The 20,659-nt window shown below is 53.1% G+C and overlaps 2 protein-coding genes across 3 annotated transcripts in view; both read left to right on the top strand.

Moving 5' to 3' along the window:
- The first annotated feature begins 4,715 nt into the window (after nt 1-4,715).
- LOC147415396 (protein-cysteine N-palmitoyltransferase HHAT-like protein) lies at nt 4,716-10,962 on the top strand. The gene is made up of 7 exons (XM_086467348.1): nt 4,716-4,821; nt 5,371-5,438; nt 5,815-5,928; nt 6,081-6,275; nt 7,113-7,322; nt 10,399-10,570; nt 10,928-10,962. The coding sequence occupies exons 1-7, from the start codon at nt 4,716-4,718 to the stop codon at nt 10,960-10,962; spliced, it is 900 nt and encodes a 299-aa protein (XP_086323474.1).
- Nucleotides 10,963-13,292: 2,330 nt separating this feature from the next.
- The window catches only part of LOC147415395 (coiled-coil domain-containing protein 13-like), a 28,765-nt gene continuing 21,398 nt past the window's right edge, over nt 13,293-20,659 (top strand). For both annotated transcript variants that reach the window (XM_086467033.1, XM_086467032.1), the window contains exons 1-2: nt 13,293-13,531; nt 18,182-18,330. In XM_086467033.1, the coding sequence (XP_086323159.1) occupies nt 13,293-13,531; nt 18,182-18,330 (388 nt within the window). The remainder of the gene's footprint in view (nt 13,532-18,181; nt 18,331-20,659) is intronic.

Here is a 20,659-nt window from a genome sequence, read left to right as displayed (position 1 = left end):
GAGCGAGAGACCGACAGAGTCTCACTCAGGTGAGCTGCGGCTCGTCTCTGTTCAGCTCCGTCCCGATGATCACGTAGCGTGGGCTAGGGCGAGCAGACCAAAGAAATCAGGTATTTGAAGGACCTGCATTCGCGAGTCGAAAAGCTGCCTGAGCTGTGGCAGAGGTGGGGAGCTTTTGCTATGCCGTGCCTGCTAAATTCAGGCTGGTAGCTTGGAGCTGGAGATTCTGGTTTCGCCTGCGCAGCGGTGTGAATCAATAATGTTTTCACAGGAGTGCAGGAGAGGCAATCTGCCTCTCTGTCCTTTCTAATGCATGCCCAGCGTTTGCCTCCTGTTCTGTGACGAAGCAGTGAAGTTCCTGCCACTCCCCAGCAAAATTCTTCCTGGGGTGGCTGTGAATCAAGGCAGGAAAGGCAGATAAGGACCTGGGAGTGCTAGGTGTTAGCATATGGCTCGCTAGCACACGGTGCAAACCTCTTCTCAAGTGCTGCAACACTCATTTCTTTAAACATACGCTTGTCTGGGGTCGCACAGAAGCGTTTTCTCTATTTTTTTTTTCTGCACAAACACACAGCACCGCCACACGCCTGGACAAAGAAGGAACTAAAGGCACTGTAAAACAGTTCATTTGGAGAGCCCGTGCCTGTAAGTAACTGCTTCTCATGGGAATGTGCAACCTCTCTCCCGTCACAGAGCAGTGGAGGGGTCTGAACACGGCCCAGATTGTCCAGGTCTTCTCAGTTTTCACCTTAGTTTTGAAATAAATTCCCTCTGCGCTTCCACAGAGTGACCCTCCTCCACATGCTGAATTCGAATGCTGACTCTTGCAGCAACTGCTTCCCCGTTTCCGAGGTATGAGACCGATTTTCTTGCAGCGCGTGTCGTTTGGTTGCTGAATGTTAAGAAACCCTGACAGATTTTGGAAGCGGCAGCCCCAGTTCAGCTGGCTGCAGCAGCCCCACGTCCCCCAGCCCATCACTCAGAGAAGAAAATCAGTGAAAATACTTTTCTCCCTGCCTGCACAAACGCATACCACTGGTCCTCAGCCAGCTGAATCTCTCCAGCACGCTTGTGCTGTTTGAGCTACACCATTTCTTTCAGGGATGTAACTGGGCTTGGTCTGAAACCTCCACAACCCCCTGTTTTCCTTGGAAGTTTGTCCTTGTGGAAAAAAAAATCCCGTGCTTTGCTTTCTCACTTGAATTTCTCTGGCTGCAGTTTGCAGCCAGTCATCGTTACGCCTTCCTCTGCTAGATAAAAGCGGCGTGAGCCCCCAGCGCTTCCTCACTGGGACAGCCTTCATCCGCTGTAAAGTCACATCCCAGGCCACGTTTTGATAAGCTCTGAGTTTTTCCAGCCTCTCATTGCAGCTACTGGTGGCGACAGGTTAGTGGTGACAACGCTCGGCACCGCTGGCACAGCCTGGTGGCTGCAGTTAAGCTGTGAGGAACAGCATCAGGTGAATTTTGCTGCAAGTATTTGAGGCTACGGACACTCCTTGTGTGGAATTGGATGGGTTTTAGCTAATGTACGGTCCGAATATGAGTCCTCCCAACACTTGGGCTGAGCCAAAGGTTGTCTCCTGCCCTGGAGCTGGGCAGAGCCCTTCCACAAAGCAGCCATAAAGTGCCTGACGGATGCATCCCATTTTTAAAAACGACAGCTGACCCGCGGGGAATAAACGACCTTTGATGAATCGTCATCGTTTTCCTTGCGAAGAGCCGGCGCGGCAGGAGCGCGGCTTTCCAGGCGGGCCGGGCCGTGAATTAAGTTGCATTAGTGCGGTTAAATATAGACGGTGCCGCCACGGGCGAGCTCTCCCTGCCCTGGGCTCCGCTCGGCCGAGTGGCCCAGGACCAGCCAGCAGGTCACAGCCCATCCCACCGTAACGGCTCCCGTTTGGAGCCGTAGTGATCTGCGCAAGAATTCCGCCATCCCAGTGGATTGTGGAGCAGGTCTGGTTATTACAGCCCTGCAGCGCTGGGTGCAGCGAGGGTCCGGTGCCCTAAGGATGCTGCACCCCGAGCCACGGGCGTTGCCTCCTATTTAAAGCAACAAAACTGACGTATTTCCATATTTATCACTCTGTCCCGCTTCGGATGTCAATTAGATCTCTTCCCCCTCGCGCAGGCGCAGTCTTCCCCTTCGGGGGTCTTTTGGTGGTCTCGGGGAGGAAGTAAGAGTTCCTTGATGGTCTTCATTATGATTGTCCTTTTGAACCCATCCTCCAGAGTGGGCGGTTCAGGGGCAGCTGGGCAGGGTCTCCCCTGGTTTGCAGAGATGTTGCGACCTCCCAGCCCTGCGCCGATTTAAACACTGCCCGAACCAGGGGAGGAATTGCACCTCCTGGCTTCGTGCCTCAGTTTCCCCAGCCCCACGAGGTGATAGCTGCCTCCCCTCTTGCTCACAGCGACGGGGGGGCTACCTGCTCCTTTGCCAGGCTCAAAGTGGTGACACCGAGAGACACCCCTTGGGAGGGAGCTTGTCCCTTCGTGGAGGGGCTACCGTGGCCCGGGGCTCCTGTGGCCAGCCCTGGGCCGTGCTCCCTGGCCCGGGGTGAGCTTTGGCAGCCAGCACAGGTCTTCTCCAAGCAGCTGCCGTGACAGACAGCTCCTGAACCAGCCCCCCTCTGCAGTGCTGCTCTAAAATAAAAATACCTCCCGCCTGCTCCGCTCCATTCCCGGCCAAACTTCCTCCAGGGGCAAAGCGAGGGGGACGGCACCCCTCCTTCAGCCTTCCCCCCCCTCACCCCACCCCGCCCCCCCCAAGCCAGGCTGAGGGATGCTGTAGGACAAACAGCCCCCCCCAAATCCTCCATCGGTCCCCGCCGCTCCCCCCCCCCCCCCCAGCCCCCCCATCGCGGTGCCGGACGCTGGATCCCCGCACCCTCGCCCACCTCCACCCGCGGCCCCGGGGCTCAAGGTCAGTAGCTGGGGGGGGGGGTGTGGGGTGTGGGGGTCACACTGGGGTTGGGGACACGCTGTTCCCGCAGTTCCAGGGGGTTTTGGTCACCTCTGCCCGCTCCCAGCGCCTGGCCGGGGGCGGTGGAGGGGACTGGGGAGGGGGGGTGAGGATGAGGATGGTGCTGCCCCGCGGCTGCTCAGAGCTTTTTGGGGGGGGGCTGCGCTGGGGAACCCCTCCCCTGCACCTGACACTGCAACCCCGGAGCGATCAGGAGTTAAAATTGTCCCAAGGGTCCCCCCTGCCAGCACCCCTCGCCCACCGCAGGCGACTGGGGACCGTTAAACACGCCCCCCCCCCCGCCCCATTTGCGGGATGCTCCCTCCTCACAAAAAAAAAAAAAAAGGAAAAAAAAAAAAAAAAGCCTTGAAAAGCGTGGAAAGGAGGGAGAACAAAAAGAAACATCTCTTGAAAGCCACCTCCGTGGGTGCCCTCCCGCCGCAGGGGGACCGCAGGGAGGTGGCAGCGCGCCCGCCCGCAGCGGCCCCGCACGGAGGGGGGGGGGGGGGGGGGGGGGGGGGAAGCGGCCGCAGGGCGACCCCCACCCCCCCCACCTCCCGGGGGCTGAGTCCAGCCCAGGGCTGGCCCTTCCCACAGGGAAAAGCGTTTTTTTTTTTTCCTAGTGCTAGGGATAAAATGGGGTCACCCCGCATCCCTACCAGCGACACCCGCCCCCCTTTAAAAATCTCAACAACAACAACAAAAAAATTAAATAATAATTTAAATCAGCAAAAAAAAAAATAAAAGCTTTGCGATGCGGATGGGAAAGCAGAGGGTGACCGGCTCGCCTTTTTCTGCTGCCTAAAAGCAAGAGTTTCGCTCTTTAATCCCTTCGAAGCGCCCCGCGCCGCTCGCAGGGTCCCCCCTCCCACCCGCGGGGGATGCTCACGAGTGGGTGGCGGTGCCGGAGGAGGATGCTCTGCCCCCGCCCCGCCCCCGCCCCCGCCCCCCCCCCCCCCCGCACACCCTGCTCCAACCCCGAATTACGTTTTTAGCAGCTGCCGGACAGGCTGCAGAGCTCGGGGCGGGCTGAAAGGCACGTCGCGCCGGCGTTAATTAGCCTTAACGGGAGTCATTAGCCCAGGGCTAATTGCGGGGCTGAGCGTCGGCATCCTCCGAGCTCCGCTGATGCCGGGCGGGGGGGGGCTCGCCCGCCCTAAGGCTCGGGGGTGGGAGCACTTTGGGACCACGGTGCTTTAGGAGCCCCCTCAAGAGCTCAAGGTTGGGCAAAATCCCAGGAGAAGGCGAGCAGCAGCCCACGGCAGGGGAATAGGGGCATCCCATCCCATCCCATCCCCTCCAGCACGGGCATCTTTGTGCTCTATCCCGGAGCCCTTCCAAGGATCCAATTAAGAGGGGACATCAGAGACACGCTGGAGGAACCCCATCCTGGGGAGCTGGCATCCCGGAGCATCTCTGAACATTGGGACGGATGCAACTTGCTGGGAAGAGCCTTTTTATCAGGATCTCCTGCTTGAGCTGCCCCCAGATCCTGGCTCCTGGGTGGGTTTTGCAGCAGGGTTCAGCAGCAACCTCTTTCCTCACACCTGAGTTGTGTCCCAGGTGTTACCGTCTTCTCCATCTCTTCAGCTCCCGGCCTTCAAGGAAGCCCACAAAGCAGAGCTGCTGAGGACCAGCAGCAATTTAGGGTGTTGGAGGGGCAGGTGAGCTCCCACCCCTGGTTTACTTTCCTCTCCTCCTTCTCTTTCCCAGGTCTGGATCCCCTGCACCAGCTGGGGCGCTGACCTGCCACCATGGGGGTTAAAACGATGCTCCCCAGCTACGAACTGGGGTTTTATGCTCTCACCGTGACGTGCGCTGTGGTGTACAGCGGCAGCGGGATCTTTGAAGCTTCCAGTGGTAACGCTCCCCACCTCATCCCTCCCCTGGAGGGGGCCCTGGGAGGGAGGATGGATGTCAGGCGGCTGCTTTTACAGCTGTCGATACCAACAGCAGATCCCCGGATTTAATTTTGGCAGAGAACGACTTGGGAATCTTTTGCAAGGCTCCAAGAGAGTTTTTGGCCTTTTTGCCCGGTTGCCCCCTTGTCCCCATTTCTGTGGCTCAGGGCAAGAGGCTGTGGCACGTCACAGCTCTCCAGGCAACCACCCTGCCTACACAGGGCTGCTTCCCCAATGCTTCATCTGGAAGCCCAAAAAACCCAGAAAATTTCATGGGATCAGCTGAGGGTCCCTGGGATGGGCACTGCGAAAAGGCTTTGCTGGAAATTCTTGCAGAAATCGAGGTTCCTGACTCCTGTGGTTATCTACGGGAATTAGGCGCTTTGGGGATGGGTTGTTTGAGCCCTGACGGCTCATCATCGCGGTGAGGAAGGCTCCCTGCTTTGCCAAAACCCAGGCCCCGTTTCCCAGAGCTGTTTCTTTCCCCATAACTCTGGTTCTTTTGCAGACAGCATGAACAGAAAGGCTTTTCGGGACGGCATAAAGCCGGGCTGGCACTACTTTGGCAGGAAGATGGTAAGCGGAGGAAGGACTCGGTCTTTTCTAGTTACCGGTGACACGGTCGGTGCTGACCGCTGGAGAAGCAGAGCTGGTTTTTCTGCTGCTGACATATTTTTTGCAAAGTCCACGTGACTCCTATTTTTCTCCCTAAAGAACCAGTCAGGAGAATATCCTGAGCAGCACCGTGGATGCTCTGCTTTGTGCGCACCGCGACGAGCAACCTCTGCGCATCTCTCCTGGGGTTTTATGACCAAGCTGGGGTGCTCGGGAGCCCTTGGGTGGAAAACGGGAAGAAAAGGCTTTGGAAATGGTCTGGTTTCCCCTCCAGACGGGTGTTGGGGCAGGGGTGCGAGGGCTGGGGGCAGTAAGGCACCCGGTGCTGCTCCCGCAGGACGTGGCCGATTTCGAGTGGGTGATGTGGTTCACCTCGTTCAGGAACGTCATCATCTTCGCCCTCTCGGGACACGTCCTCTTCGGCAAGATCTGCTCCATGACGGTGCCACAGGTGAGCCGGGGATGTGGTGGGATGGATCTGAAAGCACCAAGGGTGACCTGGGACCTGCGGAGGGGGGGTTGAAGGATGTTCTGGGATGGGCGGGAGCAGGGTCGGGGTTTTCACCACGCTGACCACGGGTCGGGACCGCTCTCTCCTCACAGCACCGGGCTGTGGTGTACATGCTCTCCGGGGTCTCGGCCGTGCTGGGCAGCATGGGGCTCGTCTACCTGATGATCATCCTCTCCCACTGCCTTGTCCTCTACTCCGTCGCGCTGGCCAAGCAGAAGTGGCTCTGCTACGTGGCCGGGCTCTGCTGTCTCGCCTCCTTCAAGGTGGAGCCATTCAGCTCGTGGCAGGTAGGGGCTGTCTCAGGCCATCTCTGCCTCATTTCCAGCCCACTTGTGTCCATCTCCTTGGGTTTATCTCCAAGGAGGGTTCCTGTGGCACCTGCAAACCCCAGGCACTTCTTCTGGCTACTTCAGATCTCCCACAGGGTTTGAGAAGGAGGGGACTTTGTGCTGCTTGGGAATAATCACACGGGGACTATGTCATGTTTTGGTGGCTTCATGCTGGGCCAAAGCTCAGGACACCTGAATCCTCCTTGTTGCTTAGGCAACAGCTTGTCAGACAGGCAAGGTGTGTTCCTGTCCCGTGCCTCAGCTTCCCCATCCGTAACATGGTGCTGGGATGGGTTCAGTGATGCCCATACCTATCTCTTAGGTCTCTGCCCAGTTAAGACTTTCACTGGTGGGTGGAGAGAAGCCCAGGAAGGACCTTATAAAGCTATTCAGTCCCTCTGAAGGACAGTGCTGCCTCTCCCTGCCTGCTGCTTACCTCCTGATATGCGTTCCCCTCCCCTCTCCATCAGGCTTCTGCTGGCTTTTCTTCACTCCCTGGGGAGGGGGACATTCCCACCCCAGACCAAAGCCTACGTGGCCCACAGCTGCTTGGTGAAGACATGGCCAAGAGGATCCACCACTTCCCATCTCCTCCGGGATGCAGGAGCCAGCTGGGAAATCGAGCCCCAGTTTTTTTCTTTTTCCAACAGCAAGGCTTATGAGCTCCAGGGACACTTGGTGTCAGAGGGTAATTAGAGGCTTTGCCAGCTGCCCCAGGAGTGATGTCCTCCACAAAGCAAGGGAGCACAGAAGCGACACCGCGTTCCTGGTGGTAACTATTTGTTTCTCATCCAGAGCGGATTTGTAACTGGAGCTTTTGATCTTCAAGATGTCCTCTTCTACGGAGGAAGCGGCTTCACCATCATGCGCTGCATGAGCTTTGCACTTGAGAGCTCTGAGAGGAAAGAGGGCATCTACTCCATCTTCGACCTCCTCAAGTACAACTTCTACCTCCCATTCTTCTTCTTCGGGCCCGTCATGACGTTTGACCAGTTCCATGCCCAGGTGAGTGCTCCTGAGGCAGGGCTGGATGAGGACCTCTCCCTGCGGGTATTTGCTTGTGTTTAATGCCTGCAAAACCCCATCTTTTGCCACAGTGAAGGTGCAAATGGTTGTAGAGCTTCTTGTGGTCACCTAGTCTGTGCCATGATGCTGTGATTTTTGTGTGGAGGGGCATCAACCTTCTTTTTTGGGTTTTGGGCCGCTGATCTGTTCAGAGGGGAAGACGTTGCTGTGGTGAAAGCATCACACTGGGATGAGGAGGGGAGGGTTCAGCTCATGTCCTTGCTCGCTGGGCACCTGCACCTGAGGCTCGGTGCCTCAGTTTCCATGCGCTGTCACCCCAGCAGCTCCATGCTGCCCCACTGCGCGGTGCCGGGAGGCCACGGTGAGAGCCAGACATGTGGTGCCCATCTGTGGGACCTCTGCATGCTGGTGGGTGTGACAGCAAGGTCAGCCTCACATTTCCATCCTGCTGGTTCACCCAACAAGCATGAATTTCCAGGCATGGTCTGTGTGTCTTCATCTGAAGTTATTTCTCTAGAAATAAGTAAGATTGGGTGCCAGGCTGTCTTTCAGCAACCAGGGGCTTCCTCTGCTCTTCATGAAATACCCTGGTGACCCATTTGACTCTAGAGATCATAAGGTCAGCGCTGGTGTCCCCCACAAGGGATGCTGGTGGTGCACTGAGTCTACTGGCAGCCCATTCTCAGCAGACGAGTGCTAGGGATGGCCAGGCCACTGATGGGCTTTTCTCCCCAACCTGCTGGAAGAAACGCTTCATCCTAAGGCTTCATCTCTCCAGCCATGTCTTATCTGTCAGGCTGAAGTCCAGCTGAGCGTGGCTCCAGCAGTCCCACTGTCCAAGCCCCTCTGGAGGGTTTACAGGGCGCTGGGGTGCTGTCCTCATCCCATATTCCTCTTCCTTCCCCAGTTTCCATCAGTCGTTCCTATGAAATGTGCAGCCCTGGCTTCTCCTAACGCTGCAGCCAGTTATCTGTAAATCAGGGCATTAAACTCCTCCTGTCCCCAAGACCTGAGCTCCTCCTGTCCCCAAGACCTGAACTCCTCCTGTCCCCAAGACCTGAACTCCCACCGCTTCTACATGGCTTGATCTGGAGGGGGTTTTATTTTGGGCTCCTTTGCACAGCCCCAAACCTGGATGTCTCTAGCTACTTAATGAGCAATTCCCGCCTCTGCTGCTTAAAACGCTCACCCCAAAGGGACAAGGATTAACTCCACAACCCCTTTGCCATGCCCCAGCTAAGGGTCCTGTCTTGGCCTGGCCACCACTGCCATCTCCTGGTTAGATGCCCCCCTGCACCGCTGGAGCCGCAGCTAATTTTAGGGGTGAATTCCTAATTGCCCAACAGCAATTACAGGGGCAGGTAGATGGAGTCTGACCCAGTTAGGGGGCAGATCTGTGTCTTTTTGGCTCCTACTGGTGCTGCATCCTGGTGGAGACCTTGTGTGATGGGAACTCATCTGTACCAGGGCTTGCTCAGCCCCATTTGAGCTGAAAAGCATCTTCCTTACTAGGATCAAGGGAATTATTTCACTTCTGTAGGGCTGCAAGTGTGGGGGACACCTCCCTGATCCCACGGGGATGGTGGCAGAGTGCTGCCACCACACGCAGACATGAGGACAAGAGGAAACAGCCTCAGGTGGCACCAGGGGAGGTTTAGATTGGACATTAGGAAAAATTTCTTCACAGAAAAGGTTGTCACTACCCAGAGCAGTGGTTGAGTCACCATCCCTGGAGGTATTTCACTTAGGGACATGGTTTAGTGGTCGACTCAGCAGTACTAGGTTAACAGTTGGACTCGATGATCTTAAATATCTTTTCTAACCTAAATGATCCATGATTCTATGAAAGGGGGGCTCCATGTCCTCCCACACATCTCCATGCCAGAGTCTGTCCTCCCTCAGCTTCTCCTCCAGCTTAGAGTCCAGCAGCCTCTTTGTGTCCTTAAAGCACTTGGCATATAACAGACACACACACACACACAAAATCTGGCAAAGGCTTTAATTCTCAGGAATCATCTGGATTTGACGATGGGGCTGGTGCGGCAGCCTGCGGATTATGTCGGGAGAGCTCCCACCTCTTGCAGGGAATAAAGGGAAAGTAATAAACATAAGAGGATTTTGAATAGAGCAGCAATTTTTACAGCGATGCGGGGAAGTGAGGACATCAGTCTGCCCGGTGTAATCCTGAAAGCTCGCTCTGATGATTTTTTATATTACAACGGCCAGAGACATGACAACTCCTGGAGGCAAAGCCCGGCCCCTGTTTGTACAAGACACAGCAGAGACAAAATCCCCATTGATCAGGTCCCAACCGATTCAGGATGGCTCCTCCAGCAGCTCTCCCTCTCATTTACAGCAGGCCTCTGCAGCAGAAGCTCCAGAGACCACCAGTTCTCCTCCTCCTCCTCCTCCCAAGTGACCCTGGCCAAAGATACACATCCAGCCCTGGCAGAGCTGTCAGGTGGGATTCCAGCACTGCTCCCAGCCTCTCCTGGGCATGTGGATGCCCCTCCCTACAGGCTGTGGCGCCCTGTAGATGTGATGAGTACGAGCATTTGCTCCCTCTGGGTGACTTGTGCAAGGGGCCGCCCTTAAGCAAAGTTGATTTTCTAAGCATGTCCCTGCAGAAAGAGCATAAACCCCAGCTCCTCGGTCAGTACGGTCTTCACCCCACCTAGGGTCCCTTAGGTACAGCCAGACCTGTCACTGCTGTGTCACACCATGTGCCTGCTCTGCTGGAAACGCCAGTGATGGGAACAGCCTTTGCTAGGAGGGTGCTCCAGGAGGCGCGTTGCTGCCGTGCTCAGCACTGAGGTGGGGGTGTTGGAGGGATGCTGTGGGTGGGACATGTCCTGCTCCTTGTGGATGGGTTCACCTGAGCTAGTCCCTTGGGTCTTCCTTAATCAATGGAGATTCGGGCCACATAGTCCATGGTGTGATTTCTAAAGGAGAGTGTTCGGTCCCCATTTGGACCTTGACTGCTCCTCTGGATGGAGGAACACACTGTCCATCCTGTCTCTTAGCTCAGCCCTTTCCTGGTTTGCCATCCCGGCAGGTGAGCACCCAAGAGCTAAGACGCAAAGACGACGAGATGAGGCATATCCGGGTCCATGCCCTCCTCCACGTAGGGGCCATCATTGCTGTGGACATCTTCTTCCACTTCTTCTCCATCCTCACCCTCCCTTCTGACCTGAAGTTCATGAACCGCCTCTCGGACTGGTCCTTGGGTGAGTGGCCGTGCTTGGACACATTCACACCTGTACTCAGCTTCGAGGCAGCGGTGGGTGATCCAGATCTCCATCCATCCCTACTGAGAGGCTTTGGCAATGCCTATGTTGGGCAGGTTTGAGCAAAGCCCCTCTTCTTCCCGTGGACAATACACAGAGCTGGAGCCCTAGAAAGCAGATGGTGTTGGGCTGACATTCTCACCGGGTCCAAGTGTAAATTGTTTAGCTCCGGGTTTAAGAGGCTGAGCATCAAGCCATTCCCATTGCCTTTGGACTGGAAGGTAGCTCAGCACCTCCAAAAAAACCAGCCCTATGCTGTTGCAAGAGGTACATCTGCTATCTCAGATGCCTTCCCAGGTGGCCACCCACTACGGGTGTTTGTGAGCCACTGAAATGGTCCCAGGCATAGGGTGCACAGCGAGCAGCTCAGGGGAGTTGTAGCTGCTGTTTTCAACTGGCTAACAGAGGGTTACAGAGAAGGTGAGCTCTTCTTGGAGGCTGGAAGGGAAGAAGCGGGACACAGCAAACAAGGAGCAGCAAGGCAAAGCCTCATTGCATGTGAGGAATGTTTTTCACAGAGTGGTCAAACACTGCAACAGAGGCCCAGAGGGGTTATGGATTCTCCCAAAATAGACATACTCAATGCTCAAATGAACAAGGTAGAGAGCAACCTAATCTCCCTTTAAAGTGGGCTGTTCTCTGAGCAGGGCTGGACTAGGGACCTCCAGAAGCCAAACTCCCCGGATGAGTCATGGTAGCAACACTGGCATTCAGCTGGCAGCTGGATGGAGGATTTCAGCTGGCCAAATACACGTCTGATGGCAGCATCTCAGATGCCACAGCGTATCTGACATCCACACGGACAGCAGACAAGCAGGAGGACGCCCATGTCTCTCCAGAGTGGCAGCTGGAGGCCAGGAGAAAATCCTAATGCAGCTAGGATGGCACTAGCATTGATTTAGGATGTCCTAAGAGACCTGGGTGGATTGACCAAGCATGTGTGTTACTCCAGAGGGAGCTGAGCTCCTCTGCAGGCTCTGCTGCCTGTATTGACCAGATCTACCTGGTCCATGGTGGGAGCTCAGGCACTGCTCACATCGAGGCACTGTGTGGCCCTTAATCTGTGAGCTGAATCCCACCAAGATGGAGGCATTTGAGCTTCTGTTTGTAGCAGCGCTACTGGAAAGGGCACCCCGAGCCGGTACATTCCTGCTCTCCTCGACTGCTCGCCCTGGCACGTCTCCCTCACCGGGCTTGAGCTTGGCGGGGGGGGGTTGGGCATGAGGAGCCGCCCCTCCACCGCGCACAGGCCTTTTCCTGCAGCTGCCACTCTCCTGCCCACCCCGGGGCGGGCTGAGGAGCCGCTTCCCTCCCGGGCACAGCCGGATCCCCGAGGGACCGGGCTTGCTACGGGCCCCGCGGCCTGGTGGCGCCTCCGGGGCGGCTGAGGGCAACTGTCCTGGCGGCCGGGCTGAGGGGAAGGCCGCCAGCCCCGCCCCTCGGGCGGTGACGTCCCGCGCTCGGCGCATGCGCGGCCCTGCCCTTCCCCTGCTCTTGTCGCCGGCGGGGCCGCTGTTGCTATGGGAACCGCGTGGGGCCGCGGCCGGGCCGGGAGCAGGAGGCGCAGCCGGAGGGAGAGGCAGCGCGGCCCTGGCAGGCCGCAGGACGAGGCGGGCGTTGGGCGGGGGAGAGAGGGAACCCCCTGTGTCGTCCCCCCAGCAGCTCTGTGGCAGAGCCCTCTGTGTTCAGGCGGTACCCAGGTAGGCCGGAGGGCTAAAGGTTGCCCCCAGGCCAGCCCTTCTGCCCCCGGGGGCCCCGGGCTGTGCAGAGGCACCGGGCTCTGCTCCTTTGTCGGTCCTTAATGCACCTCGTCCACGCCCGAGGGGTCCGGGCGTGGAGGTAAAGCTGCACAAAGGGACATAACGTGCCTTTTGGCACTTGGTCGGGATGGTTGCTGCCTTGGTGTGAGAAAGGGCCATTACTCAGCGGAGGGTGTGCCTTGGAAAGTTTGTACTGATTGTTTTTCCTAGACCAAAGGTGCACTCGATTATTTTTTTGCTGACAGTAAATGCCAAACAGAAGGAGAGGGGGCTGGAATAAATTCGAAACCTGATGGCCTTTAGTCATGCTAAGTAAAGCTCTAGACATTGAAATAGGTAGCAATGTTATCGCTTTAATGTTGTCACTTAATGCTTAGAGAATTGGGGGAAAGATGTAAGCCACGCTCTTGCCAACTAGTGCCCCAAAATTAGGTTTAACAGAGATCTTTCTTCCCACATTAACCCAAAAACGGGGGGATCTCCACCTTCCTTGAAACGTGGGAAGGAAGGCTGGATGGTTGCAAGCAGTCTGCGTTCCCTTTCGTCAGTATAATGGGGTTGCCATGCTGGCATGGATTTGACCCCAACTTGCTCTTCTGTAAAAATGTTTATTTCAACAGAATCTGTTTAAAAACATTTTAAAACGTTGCTTTTTTGAATGATAGAGTGAAAAAGACCCGAAAACCTTTTTGAAGACGATTTGAAAGCCATTTATGGGAAGAGGCCCTTGAAGCAAGACAGTGGGACTGAAGAGCCCAGTGGCTGAGAGGAGGCGGTGGCAGGGAGATCACACAGAGGTTAGTGAAGAAAAACGGCGAAGCAGCTGCTGGAAGAGGACGTTTTTCAAAGCGATGTTGATCTCTGTCTCTTTTATTTTCTTCTTGTTATGCTTTTAGTAAACAATGGAGTCAGACAGAAAAGCGGATGAACATTTTAAAAGGCAGTTTAAGGCTTATCAAGAACAGCAGCAAAGGCGGCTGCAAAATGTAATGGAGAGGAAGAAGGAAAAGCAGGACAGTCAGAAGGAAAAGCAGGACAGTCAGAAGGGTGACAATGGCAACGCAGAGGAGACTTTCGGAATCTCGAGTGATCTAAACCGGTTTGAAACAGGACAGCCTGTAAATGAAGATAACAGCAAAAGGTAAAGGCATAGCAGCACCGTTCCTTCAGGAACTCACAGAATTCTATTTTCATATGCTCTTACACAACCTGTGTCATGTCTTCACATGTTGGGCTTTCATTATCCTGAGGAGACTCTCGCTGTCCCTAACATGTTTATCCTCAGAGCGTTGTGGTGTGCACTGTATTATCAGTGTTTCACAAACAGAGAGCAGAAGGACAGCGGGATTAAGTGTGACAGGCTAGGGGCAGCTGGCTGCCCTCTGACAAAATCCAGTCACTCAGGATCACTGACATCCTCGGAACTGTTGGTTCATTCCTGCCTATCCTTGAAAACAAACTAGTCCCCTACATGAGAAATTTCCAGAGGCAGGTAAGGGCAAAGCAACCAATGGGTGCAAGCCAAAGGCCTGCAGCACGGAAGAGCGTTCCCCTGGCTGTCTTTGTGATATAACCCGATTTCGTAGCTCGGAAGACAGCCAGCTGCACGGGAGGGTCTCGCAGACGGAGTTGGCTCCTGGTTGAGATACTTGACAGGGTTATATAAGGTAGGGTTTTAAATCTTACGGGGGGACAGGGGTTTGGGTCTTACTTCACCCATTGGGGGTAGTATCTGGATTGCCAGGATGTCCTGGTGTGGATCTCCCTCCATCTTGGGTTTGGAGCTGAGTGCGTAATTCAGTTAACTGGAGCAGGGATTTGAAACCCCAGCTCAGATCATTCGTCCCCCTCCTAGGATATACTCAGACTCTCTGACCCAATTAGTATCATTTTTCCAAACTAGAACAAGTCTGAATTTGGACATATCCCCCAGATGTCTGCCGTTCCTACCGTGTCACCCCTGTGTTGGCGGGGAAGCCAGCTGAAGAAATTCCCGCTTCTGCTCCCCGCTTGCAGCTGTGCTGGTACAGCTGTTTGCCGGAAACTGGTTTCACTTTCTGGGCCAAGGGTGCTTTTCTCTCAAGGCATTTCAGTGGTCCAGGTGACAGCTTTAAGCCCACAGACTGTTTTATTGGCCCCACGATGGGGGTGAGATACTGTGATAAGAGGGGCAGGAAGGAGGAGCTGGCAGCTCTGCCAAACCCAACAGCTCACAGGTGGAAAACCACAGTTAGGCATATACCTTTGAGACAGTTTCCCCTCCCAGAACCCGCAGTGGGGAAGGGCAGCTCCACCAAAGTTTATCAAGCCACTCACCAAGGTTTATTAGGCCCTAAACGCTGATCTCCCCTCTGTGTTACTCTGGGCAACGCCCTGCTCAGCTCCTTGCTGAGGATTGCTTCCTTCAACGCCCCAGTGCGTAAGCGGCAGCAGAGCTTCTGTGAAGGTGCAGGGAACCACTGAAACTTGCAGGTCCTTCTGGGAACGCAGAGTTCATGCTGCAAAGGACATCTGTGGGGCAACGGGGGGGCTGACCCCCTAGAAACTGATGCTCTCACCGTTGCATCGTACCATGGTCTTCTTCACCCATAGGGCCCGCGCCACGGCTGTCTGATTTGCCGAGTTCTGCTTCTGATCTGACCTCGGCCGGCTGTCCCCTTCAACTTTTTGTTCTGATATTGGAGATCTGAGGGGGTTTTAAATTTTTTCTTTCTTTTTTTCTTTTTTTTTTAATGGGGTGAGAGGCTGATTCCCACAGTTGAGATGTGGATTGGTCTGGTGGAGGAGAGGCTTAGGCGCTCCCACAGCACGTCCTGGTGCAGCGTGCGCACGCTGAGGTGCAGAGTAGAGGAGAATCCCAGCAGTTCTCTGCTACTTACAGTTCAGCAGTTTAGGTCTGAGCAATTCAAGAGCTGTTACCTACCTCTCTTTAGTGGCACTGACTTAAAAGTCCACGTTTGCCATGGCAGGCGTAGCAGATTTATGTGGTTTGTCCTTCGCTTACGTACGTCTGCAGCAGAGTGGTTCTGAGCGCATCCGATCTGGGCAGGATTTGCTTCTGGAAGGGATTCACCAGGATGTACTTTGCAGTATTCCCATGACAACACGTTAGAAACTTGTTCCAGGATACCAGGGCTCCATATGGTCTGCAGTGGCAGTGATTTCAGCCTGTCAGCGTTGTTTATAGCAGCGCTTGGGAAACGGTCTCCTCTCTGAAGTCTCCCTTCCTCTGCGCCTTGGGAGTTCGTTTTTCCTTCCTCCCATCCTGCTTCCAAATTTTTTTTAGGCGAGTGTTAGGCTGACATTTGTGTCCTTCTGGTTTGTTCTTTCTGTAACTTTATCCTCCCTGCTCTGTTTGAAGTATTTAAGTGATTCTCCCCATGACATGGAGAATCTGTAGCAGAGTTGGGAAAGAGACTTACCTGACTTCCAGTCCTGGGCCCTGCTCATAAGCTTTCACCTGGCTCTGTTTCCTCGAACGAGAGTGAAAAGGGTTGTCTTTCTGCAGCCTGTTTCTTTTGGCTGACTTTCTGTAGCTGAGCCACTTGGGTGCAACCTGCTACCTCCTTTGTAACATGTAGGGATGGGATGGAGAAGTTTCTCAGAGGAGACTCCAGCTCTGTGCAGTTGGGATTTCTGTCCATCCTACTGTAAGGTCTTTTTGTCATGACTTGGAAGACATTGCTGATCAGGTGTATTAAGAGCTTAGAACCTTTTTTTTCACGTTAATTCCCTCACTGTTAAAAGTCTTTTTGTTCCTGTGTCTCTAATTGGATCTGCGCAGTTTGGTTGCTCACTTCTATGAGTGGTACATGTGGGAATAACTTAGTTTTGCCTTTTCTCTGCTCAGATTGCTGCTTGCTTTCTTCTCCTTTGTAAACAGCTGCCTTTGATCTCCCTTTGATTTTCAGCTTTGAAACAGAAGTGCATTTCTTAATGATGGATTGTGAATCGTGTCGTAAATTGACCGTGCTGGTTATGGCAGTGCTCTAAGGGGTCATTTATGCTGACGTGTACGTAGGGAGCATGCACTTAAAAGCTCCAAAGGCCACTTGGAGCAAAAAGCTTGCTAAAACTTGTGAACAGAAAAGATTTAGGTAACTATTGAGGTAGCTGACTTGTCTGGCTGTGGATATGTCTACAGCCACGGGTCTATACTGTAACAACTGAGCTTTATCCAAGTCTCTGTGATCATCCAAGTAACTTACTCCTGTTGTAGTTTGGAGCAATCACTCTGTAGGCCAAAGGAGTGGGACACTATTCCAGATTAAATCACCAAAATGTAGGCATTCAGAGTCACACTGTAGATAATAAGAACCTAGAGGTCAAATCATCTGCCTGGCTTAGGTGTCTAATGGTGTCTGAGATGCTGTAGGGTATCGGGAACTTCCAGGACACAGGAGGTCTGCACCCTTCAGCAGGTGGGGGATGGGTGGGCAGCCCAAATGGCACCTGTAACTGAACTGAGTCCCCTCATCAGCTCACTCCGTGGCAGTTTGAGAGCCGCTTGCATCACCCCACAGTGGCAGCTGGTCTGTAGGCGACGCTGGTTGTATTGACTAGACCTCCTTGGCCTTTTGTGTGCATTTTGGCTTGCTGCTCACAGAGAGACACCCCTGTGTATGGAGTGGGACCTTGCCTGGAAAGTCAGAGGGGAGAAAAGAGGAAGCTCAGAGGCAGGCAGAACGGGAGCTGCTGGCTTGAGCCAGCAGGATCTCTACCCCAAACCTATTTGTGTCAGTATGACTTCGCTTAGCACATCCCCCCTCTCTGGGGGATGGAGACAGGTTCATTTCTATCCTGAAGTGCTGCTGTCTGGAGGAATCTGGCTAACAGCTTGAAGTTGGAGGATGGTAGTAATTCTTGGGGTTGGCTCAGATGTCCGCACAGGGGTGGCGAGCGCTCTCTGAGATGCTCTCAATTCTCTGCCTGGGCTCCAGAGGTTTTCCCAAGAGCCCTGCGTGGTGGCTGCTGGCCTCACGTAGGGAGCTCAGCTAATCCTGGGGCATCTCAAATAGATGCCTGCGTGCCCACAATTGAGTTGAGCCCCTGAGGCCTTAGCTTCTTGGTTTTACCTTTGCAGTACCAGCATGTAAGGACAGCAAAGAGATTGGAGTTATTAATTCTCTGGATGTCTCAGAGAGATGAAACTCATGAATGTTACTCAATGTACCGAAGAACAGGAGAAGCAAGAGGCTATTTCCTCCTGTTCAGAGCGCTTTTTGATAGCCTTGGTTTCTAAATGAATTCCAAAAATACAAACTGATGCCAGTCCATCCTGGTGGGGTTCCAAGAAAATCAGATAGGGGCAGAGGAAATTGGTCTTTTGTGAGTTGCTATGAAGCATTCCTTTTTCAAGAACCTCAGCAGCAGCTTTTGTAGCTGATGCGCTGTTGGCTTCTGTTAGCTTTGGTAAGTACAGAAAGGAAAGCCTGGATGCCGTGGATGCTGGATGGTGAACCCTTCTGATTTCCTCTGAGGAACCAGATACATAAGACTGAGTGAGACAAGACTATTCAGTAACCTCAAGAGCACTGAAAAGGTACCTGTTCTGTGATGTTTTGCCCCAGACAACACAAGGAAGTGCAGAATTTTTTAAGAAGAAATAAGTTATAGGGATAGATCAGATCATCTGGTGTTCTGATCTGAGGTTTAGGATATTCTGCTTAATTCAGTAAACTCACTCCTGATAAACTCAGCTCATCCAGCATACAGTCATTTAATTATTTTACTCCTGGAATCTGAAGCACATTACAGTGACATTTGCCATGATGGCTTATTTTTTTCCCAGGTTGCTTGAGCTTGAGAACGAGCAGCTCCAGAATCAGCTTCGAGAGGTCCAAGATGAGAACTGCAGACTATACAAACTGCTGACAGAGAAAGACTTTGAAATAAAGCAACTCCAGAAAAAAATCCCGGAGGACAGATTAGCTTTGTCAGGTAAGCACGGTAACTTTGTATTCTCGCTGTGTTAGTACCAGTGTTTGCTTGATGGTGGTGACAACAGAGGTAGGATGACAGAGTCATTGTGAGCTCCGGGCAGTGAAATATTCATGTGACATCTCTTCACCTGCTTTATGTTAAAAAGGAGTATTTTGGTCATATTTTGGTTGCCTCCCTTTCCACTCCTGTAACAAGCTTTTGCCAGGAAGAATCAAAATTCAGCTCTCAACCGAGAGCTCTGTTGAGCCTGCAGTAATTTGCAATAGCACTGAAACCACTTGCCTCCGAACTTTGAAAATACTTGGACACCGGTGTATAGATTTAGTCAACGCTCAGAGTTGCTCCCTCAACTTGCAAGGGTCTGACACTGGTTTGCATTTGCAGAGTTTGCTGAACATCCCTGTCTCTCCCGTGTAAGGAGTCTCATTGCTTTATTTGCAGAGGGAGGTTCCTCACGGTGGTTTGACAGGTCAGCACTCACGCATGGAATGGCACGTACACTTGCTCTCCCCTTCAGTGCCATGAGCTGCAAAATCTGAATACTGCTATTCCCCATCTCAGGGAGCTGTGGAAAGGACCAAATGACTTCTGGTAGTCAGGCAGGTCAGACCTAAGGTGTTATTGATAATTATGTGTCCCTGAAAAGAAGTATAACGCTCTTCTGGGGGGCGCAGTGCCCTCTGTTCCTTACAGATCTTCTGCAAGCTTGCTATTATCGGCACAAACCCCGATGATTCGTAGAAATCGTGGCTTGGAAAACTCTCTGTTAATGTCCAAGAACAGTGTTGCAGCTTTCTGTGCTACGTGGTGTTAAATTCCTTGTGGAGGCTCCTTTCGTTTGTCTGAGCAGGGTGCTGGGGGAATGCAAAGTCCAGCTTCTAAAGTGGCTTGGGTGTCCTCGGGAAGCTGAACTGTGCAGGTTGCACCTCCTCCACTGGGTGCCACTGTTGTTCAGGGCAGCGGTGGTGACCGGGCTAATAGAGAAGGGGGAAACCAGCAATAAGCAGAAATAAGTAACACTTAAATTACGCCTTAATTCGTAGAATCTCTCTCTAGCTGTATGTAGGAGACACGATGAGCTATGACTGGGTCAGGTCTGGAGCCAGGGGTGCTGTTGCAGCTTCTCTGGCTGACTCGTATGCCAGCTTGCAGCAGTTTGCCTCGTGCCTCTGTCTTCCCTGTCTACATCGTGGCAAGAGATTCGCCCACATTGTTTGGGAATTAAAAGCTTTGGTTAAATGTGTACAGTGTGTTCGAAGACCATCACGTGGAAGCAACAGCCTGGCTTTTGGTGAGTTTAGTACTTACTGTGATCCTTAGCAGGCATTATTTGTCATGAAAACTAAGGAGAAAGTAGCTTTTAGATGAGAAGAGAAACACAAATCACATAAAGGAGTGAGAACAGTGGAAATGCTTTTAAAAATAATAAATTTATGCTCTCCACAGGGTTTTAAATAGTGATATAGAGTCATATTCTGTTCTCAGCTATATTCTGCATTGCCCCTTTAATGTCTGTAGGGGTTTTGTGGGACTCAGAATTCACTTCAGAGTAATCTGTCATCCTTGCATCTCACCCTGGTTCTTCAATATAATCTTCATGGATGTCAGTAGAAAAGTCATTACTTCAGAGCGCTGAAGGAGGATGGAAGAGTTAAGAAGAATGACGAGAGCCCAGTTCCATCTTCATTTATCCCACCAAGGATTTGTTGTTGCAGGGTCGTGCTCGTTGCTGAGCTAGAGGTTTCCATGGACATGGTGTACAATCATATTAGTTTTGCACTTGTGCAAGAACTTTTCTTGACCTTTGTGATGTTCACAAGAACACGAGTGACACACGAGCCAGTCCTGGGGATTGCTTTCTCCGTGACACTAACCAAACCCTCTCTGCTGAGGAGGTGAATGAAGTACCAGTTTAAAAGAGCAATTAAACGTGTAATACAGTAAAGGCTCCATGTATAATCTCAAGGGACATATAAATAGGCACAATGCCATTTCCTGGACCTTATCCAGGGCCCAACTGTCACAGTGTGCCTGACCTTTTAGGACAGATGTCTAGAAAAGTTCGCACCTCTGTTTCAGCAGCTCCTCCAGTAGTAAACAACCAGTGCGAAACAGAGCGTTGTCTTTTTCTGTAATATGCCTCAAAAACCTGTTCGTAACTGTCCTTCACAGCGGCGAGCAGAAAAACACCTCTACCCTTTCTCTGTGGTAATGTTGCTACCACCGCTGTTGTGGCCTTTTGATGTGTGGCTGTTGCTGAAGTGTGAAACGTGGCTTTGCTAGCCACAGTGTGATGCTGGCTGAAAGGAGCAGGTGATCCAGCTGG

This window comes from Leptosomus discolor, chromosome 6, assembly GCF_034619465.1.
Source record: "Leptosomus discolor isolate bLepDis1 chromosome 6, bLepDis1.hap2, whole genome shotgun sequence".
In the NCBI taxonomy this organism is placed as follows: Eukaryota; Metazoa; Chordata; class Aves; order Leptosomiformes; family Leptosomidae; genus Leptosomus; species Leptosomus discolor.
This window is presented reverse-complemented; position numbering and strand designations above follow the sequence as displayed.